This window comes from Pogona vitticeps, chromosome 3 (assembly GCF_051106095.1).
Source record: "Pogona vitticeps strain Pit_001003342236 chromosome 3, PviZW2.1, whole genome shotgun sequence".
Lineage (NCBI taxonomy): Eukaryota > Metazoa > Chordata > Lepidosauria > Squamata > Agamidae > Pogona > Pogona vitticeps.
The window spans coordinates 26,048,156-26,075,560 of NC_135785.1; the positions used below are offsets into that span (position 1 = coordinate 26,048,156).

Genomic DNA, 27,405 nt, shown 5'->3' on the forward strand with positions numbered 1-27,405 from the left:
CCACTGCACATTGGCAAAATCTAACACATTAGTATTAAGTCAGTCCTATGATGCTTTGTATGCAGATGATTTCAGGTTCAGCCCTGGATGTTCCCAGCTAAACAGAGCCAGTTAGCAAGATCCTGCCCAAAACCATAGAGCTGCTGTCAATGAGGGCCAATCATACTGAATTACATGGACAAATAGTCAAACCTGGTATAACTCTGCTCCTACGTTCTAGTCCTATTAAGTATTTAGTACATTGAACTTCTTTTGGTAAGTTGCTAGCTGTATACAAGCTTAGTTTGAGACTAGACTGCATTGTTTCCATAGATGGAGCTGCCAATTCCATCATCATAGCAATATAATCCCTATGTATTTATGTCAATATTTCATACTATTTGATGGAGTCAGAATTAAAGTATCATCAATCTCAGATTCAGCTGCCACAAACAGACCTTGGAAAAAATACTTGTTTGGATGATACCTTAATAATTCCCAGTGAGTACAACCAACAGATGTGTTCCCTGGGGGATTGTTTGAGTTGTCATCCTAAAAAGTTATTTTTCTGATCTTTGCATGCCATTAAGTCAGTTGGGGTTTGGGTTGGATTTAGGAGCACCTCAGGACTGTGTTGTTTTGGATGTTAGCTGGCCTGGAGTCTTCACTTTTTAAAAGAATAAACAACATCAAAGTTTCTAGTCCTTATAGTTCAGAGAATATATGGAAACTACGCTATTGCATTCTGCCTAATGGTTCAGTCTGAAGCAAGTCTGATCCTGCTTTCCAGCATCCTTGCCAGAGAAGGAAAGTGACAATTACTACTGACGTGTAATTGGCCAGTGAAGAAGCTATTTGTCTATAATTGGTCAGAATTGTGGTGGGCACAATATGTGGTGAGGGATAACGCCTGAGTAACAATACCTACACATGATTAAAGGTAAGCTTTCATTTTCCCCAAATATAGTACTTTCTGGAATAATTTGAAATTATTTTAGTTGCACCTTTTCTTTGAACCTTTTATATAATGCCTGCATCTGGTCTGGATTCTATTGTCTTAATATGGCCAGAGTTTATTTATGACCATCTTTGCTTTGTAGGTAAGCATAGCTTTTCTGCTTTTTTCTGCCTTGTCACATAAAAGGTTCTGCTACTAATGTCACCCCTAAATTAAAAGACAGTGGGTTTTTTTTTTTGGTACATTCATAGTCTCAGTTTGATAGAGTGGGTTCAACTTTAGTTTTTGCATTTCAAGCTGGTGATGACATAAAGATAAATGAATACTGTATGTACAGTGACAATGCTTACTGAACCACTTTTTAAACATTTGCAGACAAATATTTCAACTTATATCATTTCTGTAATAAAACAGAATCGGTCTGGGAAATGGAGCGATGTGAACAGTCATGCTCCCTAATGTTATCAACTACATCAATATCACATGTACCTTCCTTAGGCTGAGACCCTGCCTTTTCTCATCTGTTGCCTTTTATTGTGCAGGGAAGCGAAGAAGAAGCTGGTGCTTACTCTCTCTCTTTTACATTACACAATGTTTTTTTCATTCCTTCCTTCATTCGTTGGTTCATTCATTCAATTTATACACTACCCATCTAGATAATGGTTACTCTGGATGGTGTACAACTAATTAAACTTACATGTATAATAATATAAACAATAAACTATCCAAAGCATGAATCATAACCTAAAACGGGAGACAAAACAATTCCAGAAGACAGCACAATACAATTCCTTTGTCCAATGTCTCGGTTATTTGGGGAGATTCTCCACAAAGCCTTCTCGGAACTGTTTAAGGAGTTTTCTGAGTACGTGCAGGGAGGGCGACTTTCCTATTTCCTGTGGGAGATGGTGCCATTGCAGAGAAAGCCTGGTTTATGGTTACCATTTTCTGGACTTCTGTGGGAGTTAAAACTTGTGGGTATAAGGTCTATGAGGACCAGGTCAGATGAGCGGTCATACTTGGCAGAAGACATTCAAACAAGTAGTGACGCCCCAAACTGTTTAGGGCCTGATATGCTTTGTCTGCTATCTAAGTGTTTTGGTTGGAAATGTGACAGTTTGAACCTAAGACCTTCTCAATGTAGTGCAAGTGCTCTACCGCTACACTGTGGTGTCTCCTTCAAACAGGCTAATGTTGTAGAAGGTTCCCCTCCCTTTTTTCAGGATTCTCCACTTCCTGTGAAAGGATCTTGGCTTTTTGTTTTGTTTTTTCCTCTTTCACAAGGTGAGAGAGAACTTTGATGAACTTTCTAACTGAGGATCTTCAGACCCAAGAAACTAAGAGGTTATTGGGCAAAGAGGGTGACCAAATAAGTTTTACTAAGATGTATAAACAAAGACAAATAGATTTTAGAACTCATAAAGTGCAGGAAGCTAGAATCCTTTGGTCTCATAAAACAGCTTATCATTGAAGGTATATAAGCTCATTGCTCTAATAGTGTGGTATGCAAATTAATGAACTAAATAAGTTTTTTTTTAAAAAAAAAAAAGCAAGAAAAGTTCACGAAGGGGAAAAACTTGTTGGCCGAAGATACTGATAGACTGTCTTTGGATGGAAGAACAGCAATATAATAGAAAATTTGCAAGAACAAATGAGACGACAGTCCCCATAGAGACTTGGCCTCCAAGAGAATACAGAAACGCAAGCAATTGGATTGATCTGTATCAACAAAGGAAGAGCAGGTCTTTTGAAACTTTAATGTCATTTAATTGCTAATTCAAGATGAAACCATAATCAAGCACTTTACACTGCAACAGGGATAGACTGCAACAATAACTCCTTGGAAAATCCATTCTTTCTGGAGATACTGTAAGAATTGCAGCTGAGTTCAGAGGGAGGAGGGGAAGCCTAAGGGGGTGGCAAATTGTGCTGTAGGTTTTGCTAATTGGAAATGACAATTGGTCAGAGCTGCTGCTTCCAAATCTGTATAGCTAATATATTCCAGCTCCATAAGAGAGGAACTCAAGATCAAGAATTGAAAATGGGTTTCAATTTGCTTGAGCATGTGAGATGCCTGAGGTAGTTTTTCTGACTTAGGAAAGCCCTGGTTATATGCTGCTCTTCTCCTGGAGCGCTTCATTTCAGGTAAGCTTCCTACGTTGCCAATGGGATTTTGATCATGCGTGGATTCCAGGAAAGCTGCTGAAGTCTGCAGGAAGAGCCCCAAGATATTCCCACCATTTTAGAAGTTCAGAAAAGGAAGAGAAATACCCTTAGACTAACTGGAATTTCCCCCCTCATTTCTGAATAAGAAAAATTATCAAAGTTTTGCTCCATCAGCCCTTTCCACCCGCCTTCCCTCAAGCCCTCCAAATCTTTTGTAGATAGTACAAAGTGTCTACAATGTCCATGTGTATAAGACGTAGGCCCTCCCCAAAATGTTCTGCTTCTTGCTGTCAATGTGCGAGGAACAAAGACTTCAGTGGACAACTTCTTCCCTGTTGTGATAGCAGTGACTAGGCTGTATAAACTAGTTGCCCATATTTGTTCTAATGAAGGTGCATTCTGCATGGTGTAATGAGGGGTGGAGTATTTGAAATGATTTTTGGTAGTTAGCCACATTCAGAATGACAATGTTGTGCCTTCTTCCACGCTGCTTAAAATGGCTTGCTGCTCATGTAGCTATGAAATGTGCTTCCTTTCTCAGAGCATTTGTTCCTAATTATGCTTTGATTTGTTTCCTTCCTGCACCAAATATAGAAAATCCAGTAGGTAGCTCAGGTCCAGGCTACACCTTAATTATGGTCAGGGGATGGAATTATATGATTTGTTGCTCATCTGTGATCCAAAAAACAAAAAAACAAAACCTGTTTCTGTGAGTCTCTGGCCATTGGCAGCCTAATCCTGTAAGTTTTAAAACTGCAGAAGGAGAAACTCTATTTTTAGAAAAATCTGGAAACAGGATTGTCTTTTAAGCCAAGGTGTAGGGCCTTGTTTTTGTGGAAGGGTATGCAGTTTCTAGAGATTCAGCACCAACTCTCACCAGACCTTCCCTCCTATTATTATTATTATTATTATTATTATTATTATTATTATTATTATTATTATTATTATTATTATTATTATTATTATTATTATCATTATCATCATCATCATCATCATCATCATCATCATCATCATCATCATCATCATCATCATCATCATCATCATCATCATCATTACAAAGAAAGAATTTTAATATGCAAAAAGCTGCTTTGTGCCCTCTAGTGGTTACAAAAGGTTTTAAATGTAGAAAAATAATTTGTACCGTGGTGCCTCGACTTTACGAACGTCCTGACTTGCAACCAATTTAAGTTATGACTAGCTCCGGCTGCAAAATTTTGCTTTGACTTGCGACCGGAGCTTTGAGTTAAGACCGGGAAAAAGGCGGGGAAATTTGAACTGCTAACCGTTGGTCAGTGAAGAGGCTGCTTCTTTGTAGCTCTTTCGCCCCAGCGGTTAGAGAGTGTGCGTTTGGAAGAGGCTTTGGACTGCCTGGTAAAGTACTGCTTCTTGCTTTTTTAAAACTGCCTGTTCTGGGTGGGTTTTGCAGTGTGGATTTGGGCTGGGTGGTGGGGTTATGCTTCTATGCTGAGTCTTGCAGTGTGTTTTTTAGTGTGTTTTTAGTATGGTTTTTTTTTTTTTTAAAGCCAGAACGGATTGGTCCCGTTTTAGTATATTCCTATGGGATATGGTGCTTTGAGTTACAACCATCTTCTGGAGTGGATTAAGTTCGTAACTCAAGGCACCACTGTACATTTATAAATGCACACAAATAATTGCTACAGCACGCTATGACATGGCAGAAATGCCATCACAGTCCCTTATAAGGCACATGAGGACTTCACAGAAATTGATTATGGGAGGATAGCATGGGGTCCATGGCCTACATAGTTCCACCTCTGCTTTAGTATATGTGTGTGGCTGTTCCTAGGTTTTTTTCCCCTTTTTCCCCAAATTAGAAGTGAGCTTCCAGTCATTTCCCGTTTTGGAAAAGAAAACTTGTGAAATCATCCTATTTTTGGTGGGGTTGCAGGCTGTGGTGGTGGTTGAAGGAGGCAAGTTTGGCCCCAGGCATATGGAAACCCCCTACCTCACCTTGGTATTAGGAGGTACAGGTTGAGCACTGGACTGAAAACAACAGATAAGTACAAACTACTGCACCTAGGGGAAAAAAAAACAATCACACAGTTACAAGATGGGGGATACCGGGCTAAGCAAGACCACAAGCAAGAAGGTTGTAGTACATAACAAGCAGAATATGAGCCAATCGTGTGATGTGGTTACAAAAAAGGCAAATGCTATTTTAGGCTGCATTAGCAGAAGTATAGTCTCTTAATCTCGCGAGGTATTATTTGCCTCTATTCAGCATTGGTTAGGCCTCATCTTGAATACTGTGTCTTGTTCTGGATATCACACTTCAAGAAGAATGCTGACAAATTGGAACAAGTTCAGAGGCGGGTAACAGGGATGATCAGGGGCCTGGAAACCAAGCTCTGTGAGGAAAGACTGAAAGAACTGGGCATGTTTTGCCTTGGAAAAAGAAGTCTGAGGGAGATATGATAGCGCTTTTCAAATATGTGAAAGGCTATAATTCAGAGGAGGGGCAGGATCTGTTCTCAATCATCCCAGCGTGTAGGACACACATCAATTGGCTCAAGTTAAAGGAAACCAGATTTTGGCTGAGTATCAGGAAAAAATATCCTGAGTCTTAGAGCAGTACAGCAATGTAATCAATTACCTCAAGAGGTACTGAATGCTCCAACGCTGGAGGCATTCAAAAGAAATTTAGACAACCACCTGCAAGATATTCTTTGATTTGTATTCCTGCATTGACCAGAGGGTTGGACTCAATGGCCTTATACTGTAGATCCCTTCCAACTTCATTATTCTATGAATAAGTTGGGTTGCATCAGGACACATAACGAATTTTTTAAGTGCCCTTTTCTCACACTCCAGTTATGTACATCCTGGTGGACAGGGAGTGGCTCTTGGTATCAGCTCACTTAGACTTTCTCACAGTGCAGTCCAGATGGAACTCTAGAAGCAGAAGCTGGCCAAAGCTGTAGTGGAAATGGGGTGCTAGTAATGGAGATGAGGCACTGGGTCATGATTTCCAAATGCCCTGGTTCAAAATGTGCTTGTCCACACACACAATTGCTTACACACAGCCTTACAGCTGCACTGCTATATTTTTTCATGATTGCCCTAAAAGGATCCATGAAGTTGGAAGTAAAACATAATCTGTCTTCCTTTCACAGGCTTCTGAACAGGGTTGATTAAACCTCCTGTAAGAAGCTTAGTAAAATCTTGCATCCTGCATGGGGAAAGCAAGAGATGAATGAATGAAAGCAGCAGGGGTAATGGAGCCTCAGCATCTTTAAGAGACACATACAAAGCAGTCCCATAATAAGAATATTCATAAGGTCTTTTATGGTTTCCTATGAAATGGGCTCAGATGTTACACCAGTATTGTTGCTAGTAATAAGCTGAATTACAGCTCAAGTATCAGTGCTGCACTTCAGGATTTAGATGAACTTAGAATGGAAATAAATAAATAAATACCATTTACTGTGGATGCTGAGAGCATAGCAGTAGTCTTCTTTGCAAGGGAGAGACTAATTCCGGAGGTGTTCTGATGGAAACCTGAATGAATGAACGAACTATGATCCTCTGAGGCAAATGTAGCCCACAAACCCTGTACTCTGAAGTGTGCCATAAGTTTTCTGTGTTCTCAGTTAGGTCCATGATCCCTTGGCAAGCTACCTTACAGGGATAATGGCTACCTCTGACTTGATGGGCCTCCTTTTCATGCAGGCATGTCTCTAAGGTGTCTCCCGCATACAGCATTTGTTCTGCCTGTGAACCGGTTGTGTACTGAATTTTCCCCACTGTCCAAACAATACTCCTCTTATATTGCTTTGTATAGTTTTTCTGTTCCATTCCCACATGAAACCAGTGATTCTTCTTTGTGCTTGGTTGGGGAATGGAATTCTGTGCTATGGCGCTCTCCAGGCATTTTAGTGCTAATGCACAAGGAGGACCAGACAGTAACAGTCCAGAAACCACACAGGAACATCTATCAACAGTAATCATCCAAAGTGGAAGTTTTCTAGATACTGGTAAATGCAAGTATAGTGCTGATGAGGTTTTGCATTAGACCACTAACAGGATATGAGTCCTGGTAATCTTGTAATCTACCATCACCAAGCAACCAAAAAAGATGTGGAATGAATGCTATATCTGGAAGATTCCTAAGTAAATGCATTTCAAGAATTACAACTTTTAAAGGCCCCAGTCATTGCTTTATACAAAGAGTGGACAAAGCCTGGCTCCACAGATGTTGATAGGAAGGATATTCTGACAGCTGTAGTCCCAAAAAAGTAATCTTATTCTTCTGTGGGTGGAGCATGCCACCATTACTATCTCAAGTCATGGAATATCTTTCCTTGTGAAATTCAGGCACTGATTCTTCTCATTCTTCTGGTTTTTTTTCAGTGCAAGTTGCAACGTTTAGACATACTTTGTGATTAACCGCTTTTCAGCAGTGCTCATGATACTGCTTGTTCTTTTCGAATCTGTTGGTGATTGGCTTTATCAACTTTTTTTGGGGGGGGATGCTGTTCTGAAGACCCGAAAATTGGGACATGCCGATTGTAACAGACATCTCCCAACGATCTGTGGTGCTGTATTGTATTGCGTTTTGCTGTAAGTTCCAGTGTTGTTTCTCTAGCCTCTATGCTAATTTTTCTTCATACCAGTTTAGATATTCAATTTGGAAGTACCATTTAGTTTGCCTTTTTTATGATTACACTTTCATTGTTGAGAAGAGCTTTTTTAATAATTTATCTAATCTTTCCTTCAATCAGATGATTGTAACATGAATAATTCCATAAAAGCCAGTGTCGCTGTAAGCCTCCTTTTTCTTCATGGATTGTAATTTTAAAGGTTTTTTTTTTAAAGGCAAACTGCATTAGGCTTTTAATGGAAGAACAGTTTTATCAGCTTATAGAATGAACAAGTCTACAAGTAACCGTACAGACAACTGTACTATTGGTCTTGCACTCTTGAATCTAGTTATAGAAGCAATACCTGAATTTGCGAAGCTGCTGTGTGTATGTCCACCTCATTTTTGAAAGATCTTTGTTTGCATACCTTATTCCTTGAATATCAATTTTAAAAAGTTTTTGGAAACACTGTTGTCCATAGGGTCCCTTCCAACTCTGCAGTTCTAAGATGATGGTGATCATTATCATCACCCCTTGCTGCTATTCAAAACTGAAAGTAGTCGTGTAGGATATGTTTGCAAACTGTTATGCTATATATGATGTTGAAATGTAGTTCAAATGTGGCAAAGTCACTCATTATTATATTATTTTTTAATTTTTTTTATTTGTATCCCGCCTATCTAGTCAATTAAGACCACTCTAGGTTAGTTGTTATCTCTGGTATAAGCTTACTTAGCAACATCATTGTGAGAATAAAATAAGTTCCTGAAGATGACGTCTTTGTTTGGAGCTGATGTGGGATAAAGATGGAATAATAATGAAAAATTCTCCCTAATTCTCTGCATTCAGCATGTTTGAAGCTTAGACCTAGATAGTCTGAATTCTACAGAATTGTGGTTAATATCAACAGGCAGTCACATGATATGTGTCAGTCACTTCTTCATGATGCCTCCCGATGTCTGCAGTTCATTTAGAGCAGTGGTCCCCAACCTTGGGTCCCCAGATATTCTTGGACTACAGAAATCCTGGTCACCACAGCTAGTGGTGAAAACATCTAGATGTTTTAGTTGAAGAACATCTGGGGCCTAAGATTGGGAACCCTGATTTAGAACGATGCATGAACTTATATTTTCTAAACAGAAGTTTTAAATGCCCAAACAATCCACAAACATTTGAATTGAAATGTTTGATGTGGGGGGGGGATGGGGAAATAAAATAAATGTAATGTGGTAAAAATGTTATATTGGAACAAATTCAAAGCTGCTTGTGGAAATTATTTTTATTAGAGAAATTGAATTTACATTTTACAACAGCATGTATCTATTTTATATAGCTTATTTTGCAATTTAAGGTGCAAGGATACAAGAAATTATTGATAGAGCTATTTCAGTAGAGCTAAGATAGACTGTGATTCCCAGTGTGGTATAATGGATAAAGCAAAGGACTACGACTCAGGAGATCTGAGTTCGATTCCCCTGGCCTTGCCATAGAAACTCACTATGTGGTAGAACTGGTAAAACCACTCCTTAACTACTTCACTTACCTTGAAAACACTATTAGGGCCACTATAAGTCAGTTCTGACTTGGTGGCACATACGTAAAAACAACAGAGAATGCATTATATGCTGTACATTATATCTGCTTCAGCTCATTCATCTCTTTCAGCAAAGGATGCCTCCATTTTTATGGTCACTGTCCAGAATCCCATTTATTACTTAGATCAGTATCAGATTCAGGCAAATTGGTCTTAAAACACATTCCTACCAATGAATTTTTTGAAAATTTTTTTTCCAATAGGAGAAATTTTTCATATAAAAATGAAGCATGTTACTATTTGAGTTGCAAAATATTTAGTTACTGTGCTTTATTATAGAGTTTTCAAGGTATAAAGATGTAGTTTTCTGTTGCCACCTCTTGTGCACTTAGCTTGAAAGATCCTCCAGCAGTGTCACCTTCCACTACTGCTTCTGCCTAGGAGCTGTCCTTCAAGAACTTCTCTGGCCCTTTGCTACCAATTCTCTTCTCTTGGACATGCAGCCGAGAGAGCAGGCAAGAGGAGAACTTTCGCTTTGTCTCCCACAAAGGCTTTGCTGTCAACATATACAGGATTTATAACTCCCAGCCAGCCTTTCCCTGATATTTATATGCTATCAAATAATACTGCTGCCTGTGCTTTTTCTCTAATCTTTTCAATTTGCATCTCTCCCTGGGACAAATTAGCCTCACATCTACTGCACTGTCTTCATTTTCTGATACTTCCCTGACAACTGTACTGCTTCCAGAAGCTTCTGAAACAGCGCTGAATTGCACTTGCACATCACCTTCCCTTGGCTACATGAAGTCTTTCTTAAGTCTTCCTTCACTATATAAACGACAATGCTGAGATTGAAACATAGTACCACAATACTGCAAATCTTTACATTTATATTAGAAGGCTAGTTTATTGAACCAATCCATCTTACGTTACTTCTTCCTCTTTTTTACTCTCTCCCACTTTTCTTAGCATTGCTGCCTTTTCCAGTGAGTCTTGCTCTCATGGCAGGACCAAATTGTGATAGACTCAATTTGGTTATTCCAGCTTCTACAGTAGTTCTGTTTTGATATAAGCTAGAATCCAGTTATTTTTCTTTCTGATGGTACTTGGAATCTGAAAAGCTCTTCTCCAATATCACACTTACTGTAAAATGAATCCATTTTGTCCTGTCAGCTTTCTTCACTGTCTAGCTGTCACATCTAATAGTAATCAGTGACAACATCAAATGAATGACTTTAGCCTTGGACTCTAGCAGGGTATTCATACTGTGAAGAATCTTTTCTGTTCCTTTCTTAGCTGTCCTTTCAAGTCTCGGTCTTCTTTAAATTCCTTGACAATGTTTCTATTTGGGTTGATGACTGAAAAATCCTTGACAACTTAAATCTTATCTTATGGGAAGGTTGCTGATTGGACCATCCAGTGTTCCTCCCACTCCTGTGACCCAGCCACCTGTGGCAGGGTCAGAGCAGAAAGGCTGGCCTGGCCACACACACCCATGGAGAGATGTATTTGGCCAATGGCCAGAAGGCTTCAAGGCACCTGTCCCCAGAAGAGAGGAGCTGTCCACTATGCATGCAGGGCACATGAAAAGGGATGGAGATGACAAATGGCTGGTGCTTGAGGTTGTCAGATGACAGAGAGGAGCCAGGTGGGGGTGCACAGGTTGTAAAAGGGGGGCCGCCTAGAGAAAGGTGAGGAACAGAGCAACAATGTAAACAGTGTAAGCACTTGGAGGGGTTCAGGTCGAGAATCTCAACGAAAGAGGTCTGCAATCCTATAAACAGTTGACTGCAATAAATGACCAAAACAGAAGCTCCTTGGTTGACTTTAATATGAGGTTTTCTTGTCACCTCCTTCTTTACCCATGGAGGGCTTGGAGAATCACACATGTCATCATAAAAGTTATGTAGTCAGGATTTTCATTTTCTTCATGTTTAGCTGTAATCCTGCACTTGCACTTTCTTCTTTCACCTTCATCAGCAATCATTTCAAGTCATTATTATTTCTGCGAGTAATATGGTATCCATATGTGTATCTTGAATTAGTGAAGTTTCTTCTCCTAGTTTTAAATTCTTCATCTGAATGTAATCCAGTGTTTTGTCTTATAAAAGACTGAATGTACCTTGCATATAGATTGAATGAATTGGGAGGGGGCGCTAAACGACATCCTTCTCTCACCCCTTTGACAATTAGAAACTATTGTTTCTCCATATTCTAGTCTAACACTTGCCTCTTGTCCAGAGTAGAGGTTACAAATCAGGACAATCTGTCATGCTTCTGATGGCAGCTCTTCATGCCTTCCAATTTCATGAGCTGGAGATAGAAATGTAATAGTATTCACTCTCTGTATGTATATGTTTTAATTCTCAAGGTACTTTCTGGTTTGGAGACCTGGATTTTGTAGCGATTTTTTAAAGTATTGCATTTTCATATTAAAAAAATGTGTTGTCAGCTGTAAACCCCAAGTGTGTTTGAAAATAATATTTAAAGGATTGTTTGGGGACTTAGGAGCAAACCATTTAGAATTAATCTTTGGCTCGGTTGCTACTGGCCTGCGATGCTTCCGTTGCACACGTAACGAAATGTGCTTAAATAAAAAAAAACTGCTCCGGGCGGTGCATTATTCAGAGAGATGCATAAACTGCTTAGAAACAGGCTTTACGCTTGAAATGGCTGCTGAGGGGTCAGTGTAACAGCGATGTTATCCAAGAGATTCGGTCATACCAAGTGCCTGTACTCAGGCAGTCGCAGGATGTTAAAGACCTCATTTTACACAGGGATGAATGGCAAATGGAAGGCTGAGTTGGGCGGCTGCAGCCCAGATCGGAATAAGGCCATACATGGACTGCTATTCAGACTTGCAGCTTAGTGGTCCCACTCCAGCAGCTTTTGGTTTCCTCATCGCTGGGAAGTTTTGCTTGTCAGGTGGAATAAATATTGTATGCCTGTCATAAAGCTTCTGAGCAGCATCTGGACTCCTCATGCTCCAATGGCTGCTGTTCTGGCATCGGAGATGTACAACGTGGTGGGAAGTGTAGCAACTTCAGAAAGATGCCGCTTAGGTCACATGGGTTGGTACCTCTTTTAGAGTTTTGGACTCAAGATGCTTCCCTTTGCGCAGGGACCCGGAAGAAAGAGGCTGCTCTTAGGAGTCATGGCTGCAGCCCTTGGGCCTGGGCTAGTTATTTCAGCAAACGTTTCAGCCCTCAGTTCTGTCTTGCTTTTTTCAGAGATAACTTGAAATGTTTTTATGACTAGTCCAGGCTTGTTGCCAGGCTGATATTATTTAGATAGCAAATGTTGTGTATTATAACAGATGCTTGTGCATGATTTGTTTTGAAACTGCAAGCTTAAAGTCTCTTTAGTTCAATTGTTGTTCAAAGTATCTTTCTGTTTATTAAATAAAATGAGTAACAGCCCTAACTTGTATGTATTTACTTGGAAGTAAGTCACAATAAGTTATTGTAAGTCTCAATATGCTATCTCTACTTTGAGAATATAGAGAATTTAGCCTACTCCTGGATGCGTAGTCCAGCGTATGTTTATCTGGGATCTAGTCTCACATCATTCAGTGAGGCTTACTGCTAGAGAAATCACAGCTTTAGTACTTGCTTTCTCATAAAGTAAAATTGTGTGTGCCTTGATATTTAGGTGAGTCTGTGCACCAAGGGAAAGGTTTCTGTGGGAATAGTTTTGTTTTGAGAAAATGTAACAAGATCTTGTATCGGGCAGTTTTGATAAGGAAGAGTCAGAGTAAAAGTGAAGGCTGAAATTGTCTCTCCCTGCACTTTCAAAAGTTGGAAATAATTGGAGGCACAACCTGATTAAAGTCCCATGTTACTTTCTTAAGAACAGTTGGAAAGTATCAATTGTAGTCAGCACCGTTGACTCATGAGTCATTTTTTTACTATTAACCAAATATTTCTGTGTTCTGTTGAATGTTCAGTTTCTTTTTTTCTCTCTGCTTCCTTTTGAAAATCTGAGTATACAATCATGAACTAACTAGTAGTTGCCCTATAGAAGTGGCTCCCAACTTTGGGTGCCCGGGTGTTTTTGGACTAAAACTCCCAGAAGTCTTCACCATTCTCTGTGCTGGCCAGGATTTCTGGGAGTTGTAGTCCAGGAATACCAGTGGGGACCTGAAGTTGGGAACCACTGCTCTGTAGGCTGTACTCTGTATGTTTTGGCAACTGTGGAGCATTAGAAACAGTGTGTAAAGACATGCCTTGATTCCGATACATTAGAACAGTAAGAGTTCTTGGGTGCATACTTGCAACTTTAAGTGAAAAATTGCTCTTAGGTCAGAAAAGGTTCCACTGTGTTCATAAAACTTTCCCATAAAAATGTAGGCATCAGTTCACTGGGAGATTGGTTTGTTTGCTGATGAAAATCCATGGTGATTGAGAGTTAATAGCCAGCTAGCTCTTGCTGATGGAAAGAAGACATCTACCCTCCCCATAGCTCTGGATGATACTGTAACCCTCCAGAACAGACCTGGCATATGTTGGGAGTGTCTGTTGAACACATGGACGTTTGTTTACAGTGTGGCAACAGCCACCATGTATGTATCAATACCTTTTTTGATAGAAATGTGTGCATGCAAACAGAGTTTGCATTGGAATTATAAACACGCATTCCTGCAATATGCACAGATGCTCTGTGTCTATCTCCAGGTATTCAGTATGATAGCTAGAATATATGTGTATATGCAGAAGGCATGTGCACGTCAAGACATCCTGTTTTATAAACAAAAGTGCATATTTTACATTCGAATAAGCTGCCCAAAGAACTTGTTACTAAGTGAGATATAAATATTGGTAATAAGAAGGATAATGATGGTGATGAATAACACATCATTCTCTGAAGTATGTAGATAGTAGCTGATAGACTACCTAGTCCATCATCTGTGGTTGGTTGACCATATAGGCTGCTGTTATTGAGAAACTACTTTCCTCTCAGCACATATTGCACAAAATATATATTGTAGCACATTGTTTCCATAATAGCACCTCTTCAAACTACTGTACCTATTTGTACTTAGGCTTACAATGTCAAAGCAAAACAAAATATTTGCCGAGATTATCAGCTATCTGGCAGTACTGAAGAAATCTGAGTTTTTGCTGATTCCTCCCTCCCCTTCTGAAAAGGCTCTTTTTCTTTAGTGTTACATTATTCCCTTTGTATGACGTAAAAGGAAATAATGTTTTAGGAGTTTATGCTACAGTTCTCTAACTGAATTACTGCTTCACGTGTTTCTACTTGTTTGCTTGTACAGAGGGGGCAGTCAAGGAGTGGTTATATGAGCAAGCATCGCTTTCTTTTCCATTTGTTCTAATGCCTCAAAAGGAACTTCTGACCTGTATTAGTGATTTTCATTATGGAGTCCTAGGTAGTGAATGTTTATTCCTGATTAGTACAGAGAACAAGTCTCTGACCGTATGCATGAGGGGTAGCTTCAGGTCAAGACCTTGAGAGGGCTCTCATACCTTTGAATGTTTCATAAAAGGGAGGATATTATGATCCCACTTTTCCTGTAGCTGCTGGCATTGGTGTTGACTGTACCTGGTGGAATTTTCCTTTCCATCTCCGTCTTAAAGGTGCAAGAGGACATTTTCCTGTTTAAGACAGAACAGCAAATGGTGCCTCACCCTTACCCAAGGCAGGAGATATAAGAAGCAAGGGGGGGAGTCGTAATTGGGACCTGAAGCATAACATACTACAAGCACAGAATATTACAAGCAATTCTTGCTTCCATTTAAGTGATAACACTGCAGTTCCTCTGATGTGTAAATGGCAAAGTTATGAGTATCTTGTAGTCATAACAGCTCTGTTTTATTTCTGGTATGGCAGCCAATGTGCCTCTCAGTAGAACTTTTTGGGGTCCATGATCTTAATCTTAATAATCTTAGAACGGCAGAGCTGGAAGGGTCTCTATAGATCATTGAGTCCAGCACCTGTCAAGGAGCAGTGAGGGATCAAACTCCCAACCTCTGCTTAAGCCACTGAGCTATTCTAGTTGAGAGCATCTGAGAGACCACCATAATTTAAAAATGCTGAATTGTATAGTCCTCTGGTCTGATTTCACATGGCTGTTTTTATGAGTCTCCTGAATAAAATGCTGGTGTCTGTTATAGTTAAGAAAATTTGCTTGCTGAATTCATAGAATCATAGAAAAGTGAATTTGGAAGGGGCCTACAGGGCGATCAAGTCCAACCCCCTGCTCAATGCAGGAATACAATTAAAGCATATCTTCCAGGTGACTATCTAAGTTTTTCTTGAATGCCTCCAGTGTTGGAGCACTCACCAACTCCCGAGGTAACTGTCATACTGCTCTAACAGTTAGGACATTTTTCCAGATCAAAATCTGACTTCCTTTAACTTGAGCCCATTGTTGTCTGGAATGATTGAGAACAGATCTTGCCCCTCCTATGAATTATAGCCTTTCAAATTACTATTCATACATACAAAACATGCAGAACGACAATAATAGGACCTAACAAAACTAACATAGATAATAAAAGACAACAAAACTAAGCATTCATGCTACATATATGGATCAGAGATTTCGCGATCATATGGTCATCTAATATCATCAAAGGGTTCGTGTAAGCACTTGTTTGCTACAATCTTTTCTTCCCCTAAATTCCTCTCTTTTCCTGAGCCCAATTATATGCAGTGGACCCTTGACTTACAGACGGCTTGACTTACAGACTTTTTGAGTTACAGACTTCTCTAGCCGCAAAATTTAGGTTTGACTTGCAGACTGAGATTTGACTTACAGACCAGAAAAAAACCAAAATGGAACAAAAACGGCCTGTTACGGGATTAATCGGTTTTCAATGCACTGTAAGTCAATGGAGACTTGACTTACAGACTTTTTGACTTGAGAACCGCCTTCCAATACGGATTAAGTTCTCAAGTCAAGACCCCACTGTTTCAGTTTCCAGCTTTCGTTTACAAAGTGTCTCAGTTGATCCCGTACTGCCTCTGAAAGCATATGTAAAGTAGCTTCTTTAATAGCTCCTTCATCGTTGGTACTTCTCCATTCTTCCATTTTTGGGCCCAGAATAACCTGGCTGCTGTATATATATATATATATAGTAGACTATATTTTATTTTTTCCTCAAGAATCTCTGGCATTAAGTTCAATAATAACATTTCACATTTAAAACTTTGCTGAACAATGTCTTGTGACTTTTCCCAAACCTCTAACCTTTTTTTTTTTACTTTTTTGCATGACCACCATACATGATAAGTCCCTGGATTTTTTTTTAACATTTCCAACAAATTTTGCTGATCCCTTCTGACATTTTTGACAATTTTACTGGAGTAAAATGCCATCTGTGAAACAATTTTAAGGATGTTCTCTCTAAGATTGACTGCTTTACTATCTGGATAATTGAAATCTCCCATCACTACTATGTTGTGTCTCTTTGAAATCCCTGCAATTTGTTTTTCAAAAATTTTATCTGCTTCCTCTCTTCAATTGGGCGATAGGTTGTAGACTCCAACTACCAAGTTCCTTTTGTTTTTTGCCCCAACTAGATTGATCCAGATGCTCTCAATGTGACAGCCACTCTCCTCCTGCTGTATTTCTGTGCAGGAATGTGTATTTTTGACCTATACTGCAAATCCATCTCCCTTTTTATTCTCTCTGTTCTTTTTGATTAGTTTATTTCCCTCGACTTCTGTGTTCCAGTCATGGGAGTCATCCCACAAAGTTTCAGTTATTCATATCAAGTCATAGTTACCCTCCTGAATTAAAATTTCCAGTTCTTCTTGTTTGTTTCCCATACTCCTGCCGTTTGTATACAGACACTGAAGGGTGTATGGTTTGTGGCCTGTTTGTCTTTGTACATTTTTTAAAATATTATGATTATGATTGTTATATTTATTATTGTGATTATTATTGTTAATGTTATTGTTGTTGTCCTTTTGATCAATTTGGTCCATTCCTCTTACTGTGTGTAAAGCTTCATCTACCCTTAACTCTGAGCTTTGGTCTCCCTTCCCCTAATTTAGGCATTTGCTGTAGCCCCCAATGCCTCCCCTCATACCCACAATCTCTGGGTTGTTTACAATTTGTTTATGCAGGCTACACATTGCTCCCCACTCCAGCAAACTGGGTACTCAATGTACTGACTTTGGGAGGATGGAAGGCTGAGTGAAGCCTTGATGTGGCTACCTGGGATTGATGGGCTACCTGTGGCTTCCCCTAGCCTATCTCCCCTTTTCTTGTTTTTCTTTTCTCTCCTGCCTCTTCTCCCCCCTCCTCTTTCTTTTTTCCTTTCCCAACTTGGATTAATCTGGATTTTATCTTAGTTTATTTTTATATTATATGTAAACTTCCCAGAGTAGACAAGTTCTAGATGGGTGGTATATAAATCAATCAATCAAACAAACAAACCAACCTGATTCATGAGCAGAGTTTTGGCCGCAGTATTGCAGTTTAACTACTGTGCCACAAGGCTCCTAAATACTGTACTCTTCCAATCGTTAGAAGTGTGCTTGCTTGTTTGTATGTTTCTCATATGCAGCCCTTTGAGCTGGAGTCATTTACTATAAAAAAAGAAAAATGAAAGTCTAGAGATGGCTGTACATTGGTCATTAGGAGAAACTGACTAGATATTGACCAATAATAGAATGTGGGGCACTGAATGTTGGGAATGGGGAAGGGACTGATTGGATAGAGTGCCTTCTACTTTGCTTGTATTTGTCTTCTGTTCCTGCTTAGTACACAACTTTTTTCATTTGTATGTCAGGCTGGATTGCCTGCAAACCCTGATCTCAGTGGGAAAGGCAATTGCTATGCTCTGTGGGTGAATGTACCTCCTCCAGGGGCCACATGTTCATAGGACTGGTATTATTAGAACTACAGCCTGGAAAAGTTACTCTTTTGAACTATTGGATGGAGAAATCATGTCAGTCTGTTGCAGTGAAAACTACAAGAGCCTTGTGGCACCTCAAAGGCTAACACATCTTCTTTGGCACGTGTTTTCATGGACTACAACTGAGTTTGTCAGATGCATGGTGTGAACCTGAAGCCTTAGAATTTATACTCAACCGTGATGGAGAAAGAGAAATATGGAAACATGATAGTCATGCAAAAAAAATAATGCTAGCACGGTGATCACACAGTTGTGCGTGATGACTTTATCCAAACGTAGGTAAGCATATTTTACACATGCATTGTGTAAAGAACAACAACTTTGTTTAAGCTATCAGAACAATTAGAGCTGAAAAGGGCCAGAGAGAGAAGGAATACAAAACTGACAAGGAACCCCCCCCCAAGACAACTCTGCAGAGATGGGCTGATCAACATATGTACTTGTTACCCATCACTACTGATGTCACCCATACACATTAAGATAATCATAATGCCAAAGTCTTTTGCATTTCTATCACATTTCACCTATCTCTTCCTCATTCACTTAATCGTGTTTACCTCTGATGTTTCACTTTGTGCATCTGATAAAGTTGGCACAAAGATGTTTATGCCAGATAAAACTGGTTAGTCTTTAATATGCCACAAGACTCTTTATTGTCTTCTGGATTACAAAGCCCAGAATTCCCTAGCTGCTGGCATGGTGGCTGTGGAATTCTGTGAATTATTACTTTCTTAGTTATATAAAAGTGAAAAGCACACTTTTGAGTTCTGTAGGATTCTTCTTCAAGGCAGTTGTCATATAAACAGAGGAGGGAGGTAAAGAAATAGAGTGTGATTTTAAATAGCCAGTATTGTGGTCTTAGTGTAATAAGAAGTAACAATGGCTATTTCCCCATAAAACAAAACAGCAGTATAAAATCTAGTAATGACTTAGTTCTTTCTTACCATTTTGTAAAACACACAATTCTCTTGTGAGCAGACACAGGAGAAGTGGGAGATTGTACCTGCTTAATCTGGGCTCAGGATAGTATGGCCCTTTGATGGATGTTGTTGCACTATAAGCCCCATCACTGGCTGATGGGAATTGCAATCTAATACATATATTGCATATATTCCCCTAGCTTTGCACTAATTTTCAACTAAAATCATTTACAACATCAGATTGCAGTTCTGTACTTACCTATTGCCACATGCCGTCAAGTTGGAACTAACTTATAGCAGCCTTAACATGGCTTTCAAGGTGAGATAGTTAAGGAGTAGCTTTACCAGTTCCACTCCCCCAGTCAATTTCATGGCTGAGTAGAGATTTGAACTCAGGCCTCCTGCATCCTAGTCTGTCACTCTATCCACTACACCTCACTGGATATCTACACCCACTTTCTAGAGCTCATTTGAACTCAGTGTTGCTTGCTTCTGAGTAGATACGTGTACTATTGCGCTGTATGATGCTTGTGTTAAACAAGTTCCAAATTCAAAGGCTGTTTTTAATAGCTGTACATGCCATAAATGCTTCACTTTACAGTTTTGTGATTAAATTTAGTAGGATTATGTAATAGTTACTTTATAAAGAAGTACTAATTTTGAAATCAGCAGAGTAAAATATCTTTTCTATTTCAGTTTGTGGTAATTATTTGTTTTTCTCTTTTTTTCCAGTTGAAAGATGCATGAGTGTTATGCAGTCTGGGACTCAGATGGTTAAACTGAAGAATGCAGCCAAAGGTCTAGTGCGTCTTTTCTACCTGGATGAGCACAGAACCTGCATCCGATGGAGACCATCCAGGAAAAGTGAAAAGGCCAAAAGTGAGTGCATTTTTAAAAGTAGAGGGAGGTGAGACAGCAGTTTCACAATAAGCTGTTTACTTCCAGTGAGGTTTCACAATTCTGCAAGTTGCCAGCCAGCTTGCTCCTTTTTTTGGTGGTTGGTCATCAGGAAGTGAATAACAAGTTGGGAGCTCACATTGTGAGAACACAGCAACTGTGAGGAATATTTCTTTGGATCAATACCATTTCTCACTTTCTGATGGTGAAGCAGCTCTTATCTGCTAGCTATTTCTGTCCTAAGCTACTTTAACTTGTGTGTCTTAGATTTCATTTTTTTTCCAATTTTTCATGCACTGGTACATAAGTAACCCTTCTGAACCTTTAAACAAGGCACATCATATCATTGTCATTAATAGGAGTTAATGTTGGTGCTGATGATCTTAATTGTGATCAACAGAGAGAAGGTTTGGGCAGGGCTGGCGCAAGGCACATAGTTGCCTATGAGAAGAATTAGACTTGCCTTCTTTAATGTATGGAGGTTGACTGTTTGATATATAATAATTATGTGCCATCAAGTCAGTTCCGACTTATGGTAACTCCTTTCTAAGTCTTTTGAGATAGAGAGTATTCTCTATCTCAAAATGGCTTACAATTCCCTTCTTCTTGGGATGCTCTGGGGCTTTGTAGCTTGCCCAAGGTGAGACAGTTTGGGTCTTATTCAGGGAGACCCAATGGGGAATTGAACTCCCAACCTTTCTGGCTTTGCAACCAGTTACATAATTCAGTGAGCTATAGTTGAGTCTTAATTCAGTACTGCAGCATCTTGCATTTCTGCTGAGGGCAGGAATGATATTTTTGGTTACAGAGTTCCGTCTTCCAAAAGGCTAATGACCGAGGACTTGTTATCAGTGTCCTCCAGCATCTGTCACTGGAAGTGGTTGCCTTACTCTGCCTAATGGTTGGACCGGCCATTGTTGTGTGGGAGTCACTTGCTGCTTCTTTAGCTATTATTAAGGTACTGGGCAGTGGAAGACAGAAGGGCCTGGAGTGCTCTGGTCCATGGGGTCACAAAGAGTTGGACATGACTTAACGATTAAACAACAGCAAAGGTACTGGGGGCCTGATGTGTCTATAATCCAGTGTTGTTTTCACTTAACTCTTAGAAGCTCTAGTCAGCAAAACATTGTGGGAATCAAGTCCAGAAGTCTACAGGACCAAAAATTGAGAACGACTGGTATAGTTCATAGAGTAAATGTAAGCTTAAGTGAAATCTATTTTATCATTTCTTTCTTAAAGATTTATCTCCAAGAAGATAGAGAGTTCATTTTTCAAGTCTCCTATTCACTCATGCCTTTGTGTGGGTGGGATTTCACACAGTATCAAATAAGGACCTTATCGAAGGCTGAAAAAGAAACCTACTACCACAGCCTCTCCCTCCTAAAGGATTTTTTGGGCTCAGCTCCTTAGATGTTAAATTTGCCATAATCACGTTGAGGACCTAAAACATCCAGTCCTTCCTTTTTAATTCTCCCTGATCCAATCTTCTTCTACAGTTGTAATTGATTCTATCTACAAAGTCACTGAAGGCCGGCAATCGGAAATCTTCCATCGCCATGGTGAAGGCAACTTTGACCCAAGCTGCTGCTTTACTATATACCATGGTAACCACATGGAGTCCCTGGATCTGATAACTTCTAACCCGGAGGAAGCTCGCACTTGGATCACTGGACTAAAGTACCTGATGGCTGGGATCAGCGATGAGGACTCCCTTGCAAAAAGGCAGAGAACACACGACCAATATCCTTTCATGTTCTGATACTTGTTTAATCTAGCACCAAAAATATTCCTCAAGGCACAGAGCGTGTCCTAGGTTTCTATGATGGAATTCTAGAACTAAGGGTGTTTGCGAATTAAAGTTAGGACCACCCAAGAGATTTTGCTGCTTCAAGCAAAGGGCAAAAAGTGTTCCCACGTTTTTAAGGACAGAAGCTCCTAAGACTGGTAGCTGAATCTTTCTTTAACACTAACAAGCAGCAGGCAAGTTTAGGGTGTGTAATATAGTCTTTGTGGCATTACAGATCTGTTGTCCAAGACAGGAAAATAGCCCAGGGCTGGCCCTGTTTATCTGCCATTTGAGGTGATTGTTCCATTACAAAATGACAGGGCCAGTCATTTGTTAAATTCTGATGTAATCCCATTTTAGATAGTCACATTCCTTCCATGTTATTTTATTTTACTTTATTTTATGTTTATGATCTCTTTACATCAACAACAAAGAAATTATGGACCACTAGCTTGGATGTTGACCTTTGTTTTCTCTTTGTAATTGTGGGAATGCTTCAAATGGTTTGAAAAGGCAATTTGATGTGGAAGGGAGTATGCAGTTCTTCCCCAGTCCTTCCTCAATAACATTGGCTCAATTGGAAGATACCACCTCACTCTGTGGTATCTTCCAATGGCATGTAGCATCTATCTGAGATGGAAGAGGTGTATGTTTTTATAGGATGATAGAAGATCAGTTAGTTATAGTTGTATTAATTGACTATTTAGAACTTCCCTCAGAGTCTTAGGTATGTGTGTATGTGTGCACCAGCACTCCTGAACTGTGACACAATCCATGTAACTTTATGGTGTTGTAAAAGGAGAGAAAATACATTTTGTTGACTGGATTCCAAATAGTTCTGTTGAGAAGAAAAGCAGAAGGGAAAAATGGAAGACAAATATTAAAATAAAAAGGTAATATACAGTGAGACAATTCTGTGGTTTTTGGCCAAGATATCTCAGGTTTTAATGAATTATTTTATTATTCCCTTATCATTTTATTAATTTAATACTTAGTTCTATGGTGTCATAGTTTTCACTGGCAACTACTGTGTGATTTTTTTTCCTTTGGATGAAATGCAGTTTTAAAAAAACCCTCAAGATTGTTACATAAACAAATAAACTTCAGCCTAGATGAGCAGAATGAATGTTGCAATGTTAGAGTTCAGTTGGGTGGAGGTAAACCTATTATGTAAATAGTCTCTCAGCCTAGTTTGATGCTCTGAGGAAAACACTTTCTTCTCCCTCTGAACAGGAAGGATCATGACCCAGTTGGATTGGATCCAAGTTGCCAGGACATGAAAGCAATGGCTGTTACCTTGTACCTAATCATTCCCATTTCCTAATTTCAGCTCAAGACTGTCACAAGACAGAGAAACACTTGCCAGCCTTTTGTGGCAAATTACAAGCTCCATAAACTCCTTCTGCATCTTCTATATTTATCCCTGACTTTTGGAGGTTGCATGCGGCTAGCTCTGTGTTTGCTTGTGCTGAAACGTTACTTCAAGCCTTGTCGGCATGATTGGTTCTGGCAGATGGGAGACGGGGGGGGGAATGACCCCTGTACCGGTTGCAGATGGAGTCAGAGCATAACGGAAGCCACCAGGGGATACAGCTTCATGGGGTGTGTGTGCATCTGCTGGGGATGAGGTGGGGAGAGATTTTCCAAAAACACCTGAGTAACCCAAGGTTAAGAACCACTGCAGTAGTTGACTGAGAATAGTCATACTGCACAAACCATACTGTAGAACTGGAGGAAGCCCCTGAGGGCCAAAACAGGTATGGTTTAAGTGGACTTAAGTGCACTTTCTCCTTATGTAGCACTGGGACTGTGGCATGGAGGATAAGCCCTTTAACACGTTGGCCCCTGATCTCTTACCCCTCTACTATGTCGGCTGTTTGCAGGTGGAGTTCCCTTCCCTTTAGCAGCAGTGTGACCTTTCCTCCCACTATGAGGAGTACACGTGTCTAGGGAGAGGAAACAGAAATATCAGCCTTCTTCACTTTGGTGCCCTTCAGATGGGGTAGACTATAACTCATACCCAGGACTAGCTGTTCATTGTCTCAGCTGGGAATGATGGTAGTTTTCATCAGCACACCTGGGGGAACACCATGCTGTGAAAGGCAGTGTTTTTGTGTTGTCTTTTATAGGGAGAAGCATCCGATGTGAACTGCCTCTCCATGTCCTGTTTTGTGGTCACTCTGTGCCTGGTTTTCATATAGGGTGACGCTTTACTTTTGCATTTATTTTCAATAATTCAGAAGGAACACCAAGAACATTTTGTCAAAGCAGTTTACCCTTTCCTTAATTTAACTGCACTTGGGTGAAGCAGACCTTTGAGGAGGCAGACAAGAATGGCGACGGCTTGCTGAATATTGAAGAGATCCACCAGCTGATGCACAAACTGAACGTCAACCTGCCCCGCAGGAAAGTAAGACAGATGTTTCAGGTGGGCATCATTTCATTTTCACTTGGGAGGCTGAGTGTAAGTCTCTCAGAAAAAGAAGCCTGGGCTTATCAATGAAGATTAATGGGCAGGCTGTTCAGTGTGATAAATTGTCCATAGAGAAAAGGCAAGGAGGGTCAGCCTAGCGTGCTGTGTTATGTCAGCATCATGCTATGCCCAAATTCCTGACATCTGGCATTAGCCCTCCCTTAAGGAATTATAACCTTCAATTAATTACAGACTGGACACCGAGTTCTTAATAGGCTTCGTGACAAGGCCAATGATTAATCTCTGGTAGACCCAATTACTTTTGAGGGTCATTTTTGTGTTTCTATGCCACCAGATTCAATGAGAGTAGTAGGGTTATTAATTTCATTTTGCATGCAGAAGAATGTGTGGGAGCCAAACAAAATATAATAAAGAGATCTGGGGGGGGTACACATACCCCCTCTCAGACAACCCCTAAAGCCCATCCCCTAATTTATTGTTTGATACAGATTTTCCCTCACAGATTTGTGGGGGCCGGACACTTACTCTGGGAGGGCAGGTTGGCCTATTTAAGGCCTAAGGAGTGCCTTTCAAACAACTAGACTTCATGTCTGCTTTTGAGAAGAGGCCAGCTTCCTCAACTTTAAATAGACTGGCTTGCTCCCTTCCACAGCCAAACTGGTCCTCACACCATCCTGGAAGTATGGGAGGCTTTTAGACCGAAAGAGTAGCCAGCAAAGGAATGCTAAAGCAAATGAATAAAGACCAAGAAGCCATAAACCCCACAAAATGAAAAACGGAGCCACTGCTTCCAAATTCAGAACAGCCATGATGACCTCCAGCCTCCACTGGGACAAGAATAAGAAGAAAGATAAAGTTTTCATTAGGGATGGAGGAATAAATATAAGTGGCTATGAAAGTGTGCATTGGAATGGTTTGTGGCCTTTATGCCTTATATTAGCAGTGAGGGCAGCGTGGTGGGAGAATGTTAAGCCATTCAAGCCATCTTGAACTTGCTGGATATAAATATTAAATATACATACAAACATGATTCCATGATAACTGAGCTACTACATGAGCTGGATAGCTCAGTGATAGCTCCTTCTATCCATGTGGAAGTTATATAGCCCCCACATCACACTGGTTTCTTTTTATTTGTTTGTTTATTTTTTGGGGGACGTGGTGGCGCTGCGGGCTAAACCGCAGAAGCCTGTGCTGCAGGGTCAGAAGACCAAGCAGTCGTAAGATCGAATCCACGCAATGGAGTGAGCGCCCATTGCTTGTCCCAGCTCCTGCCAACCTAGCGGTTTGAAAGCATGCAAATGCGAGTAGATAAATAGGGACCACCTTGGTGGGAAGGTAACAGCGTTCCGTGTCTAAATTCCACTGGCCATGTGACCACGGAAGATTGTCTTCGGACAAACGCTGGCTCTATGGCTTGGAAACGGGGATGAGCACCGCCCCCTAGAGTCGAACACGACTGGACAAAAATTGTCAAGAGGAACCTTTACCTTTACCTTTACCTGGTTTATCTGAGGCTGATGGCCAACTGAGGCTTTTTTTGTTCTGAAGGAAAAAAACTCAGTAAAAAAATAAATTATGTGCATTGTCCATTTCATTTTTTTGGTGTATGTTTGGCACCCTTTGTCAATATGTTTTGCTTTGCCTGGATAGCAAGGCAAATCTGTCTTGGACTGTAATGAGTCTAAATAAACCAGAACTTGGAAAAGCTGGATTTTCTAGACTCCAGGTCTTACAATTCTCCAGGGGTTTCTGAGATTTACAGTCTGAAAAGTAACTTTTCTATTATCTATGTCATAAATATGTCAGGTTTTACTTCAGTGATCTCTTTAAAACTAACAATTTGGATACACTGTACTATTGTTAACTTGAGTTAACTTTAGCAGTTAAAAAATAAATAAAATAAAAACAGCAGCCACTGTTATTTTTTTCTGGCCAACCAGAATGGGTCTCCCCTCCCCTCTCAATACTGCCAGTTTCTCTTTTGGTCTCCGATAACGTATCTTGCAGAGAAGACAGAGCTCAGTCAAAATGCTGACGCATTATCCTGTCTGAGGCTGATAGCATGGTCATTTGGGACAAGACATCCATGCCAGTTTAGGTTGTAGCAGCAAGAACAAGATTGAGGAAATAACAGTGCTGCTCTACTAGAACCCATCAAATATCTTGGGGTCTGTACCTGCAAAAGGAAATGAATCTCTCCCACCCCCCAATCTAATCCATAGGAAAGGCAAGTCTCTGCTGCCGGTTCAAATTATAAAAATAAAATCCAGTCAGCATGGTTTCTCGTATTTTGCATCATTGTGTTTTTACCTCTCCCTGGTGTAAGACAAAGAAGAACAGGTGACACAAAGCTCCACCTTGCTTTTTCATTTCACTTATTTTCTGTGTGGTAAGGAAGAAGAATTAAGAAGCATTCACTTATGAGGGTTTTTTTTTTAAAAAAAATCTTATTTAACTGTTGCTTTTATTGTCTGAACTGACAAACTGTGGTTACTAGTAATTATGGTTTGACTGAATCAGGCAGTATTTCAAGGAATGGTTTTATTTTCCACAAGTTGGGGCTTGGGAAACCTGATGAACTAGTGAATCAAAATCAGAAGTGAAAGTTTCCATCCTCCTCTCTATGGTAAAGCCAGAAGAGAAAAGAGTGGTGTTGTGTATGGGCTGAAGCTTTTCCTAAACTCATTCATCTCATACTAAATGCTGAGCTGTCCATGCTGAGAGGAAAGCTGTGTTACAAGCAGCTCTGGGTCAGACTTTGAGTGCAGGTTAGCACAGATTGGTGGAAAAAAAACAACACACACTGTTGGAAAAAAAATCCCTCCCATAATCCTGAAAGCAGATCTTGATGCACCCTTTTGCATATACAGTGGTGCCCCGCATGACGACAATAATCCATCCCACTGAAATCGCTGTTTAGCGAAATCGTTGTCATGTGAAAATGCTTTCCTCATTGGAATGCATTGAAACCCGGTTTAATGCGTTCCAATGGGGAAAATACCTCGTTGTCGAGTGAAGATTGCCCATAGAGAAGCCATTTTGAGAGCGCTGATCAGCTGTAAAAATGGCTGCCCTGTGAAGCATGGGTCCGGAAAACACAGGGCAGCTCTTTTGTGAAGCCGATGATCATCTGAAAAAAATTGTCATCTTGCGAACAAACGGTTCACAAAGCACGGACATAATCAACGTCCAGCGAAAATCCCCCATTGGAATGACTGTTTTACGAATCGCTATAGCGA

The 27,405-nt window shown here is 40.1% G+C and overlaps 1 protein-coding gene across 11 annotated transcripts in view; it reads left to right on the forward strand.

The window, feature by feature from the left end:
* Positions 1-27,405, forward strand: part of PLCH1 (phospholipase C eta 1) — a 167,225-nt gene that overhangs the window by 75,345 nt on the left and 64,475 nt on the right. For 7 of the 11 annotated variants that reach the window (XM_072996103.2, XM_072996104.2, XM_072996098.2 and 4 more), the window contains exons 1-4: positions 11,567-12,309; positions 19,779-19,925; positions 21,440-21,683; positions 24,028-24,157. In XM_072996103.2, coding sequence (XP_072852204.2) covers positions 12,180-12,309; positions 19,779-19,925; positions 21,440-21,683; positions 24,028-24,157 — 651 coding nt within the window. In that variant the 5' untranslated portion in view covers positions 11,567-12,179. Of the gene's footprint in view, positions 1-11,566; positions 12,310-19,778; positions 19,926-21,439; positions 21,684-24,027; positions 24,158-27,405 lie in introns of those variants that run through there. The other 4 variants (XM_020781938.3, XM_072996102.2, XM_078389080.1 and 1 more) reach the window with 1 other exon arrangement.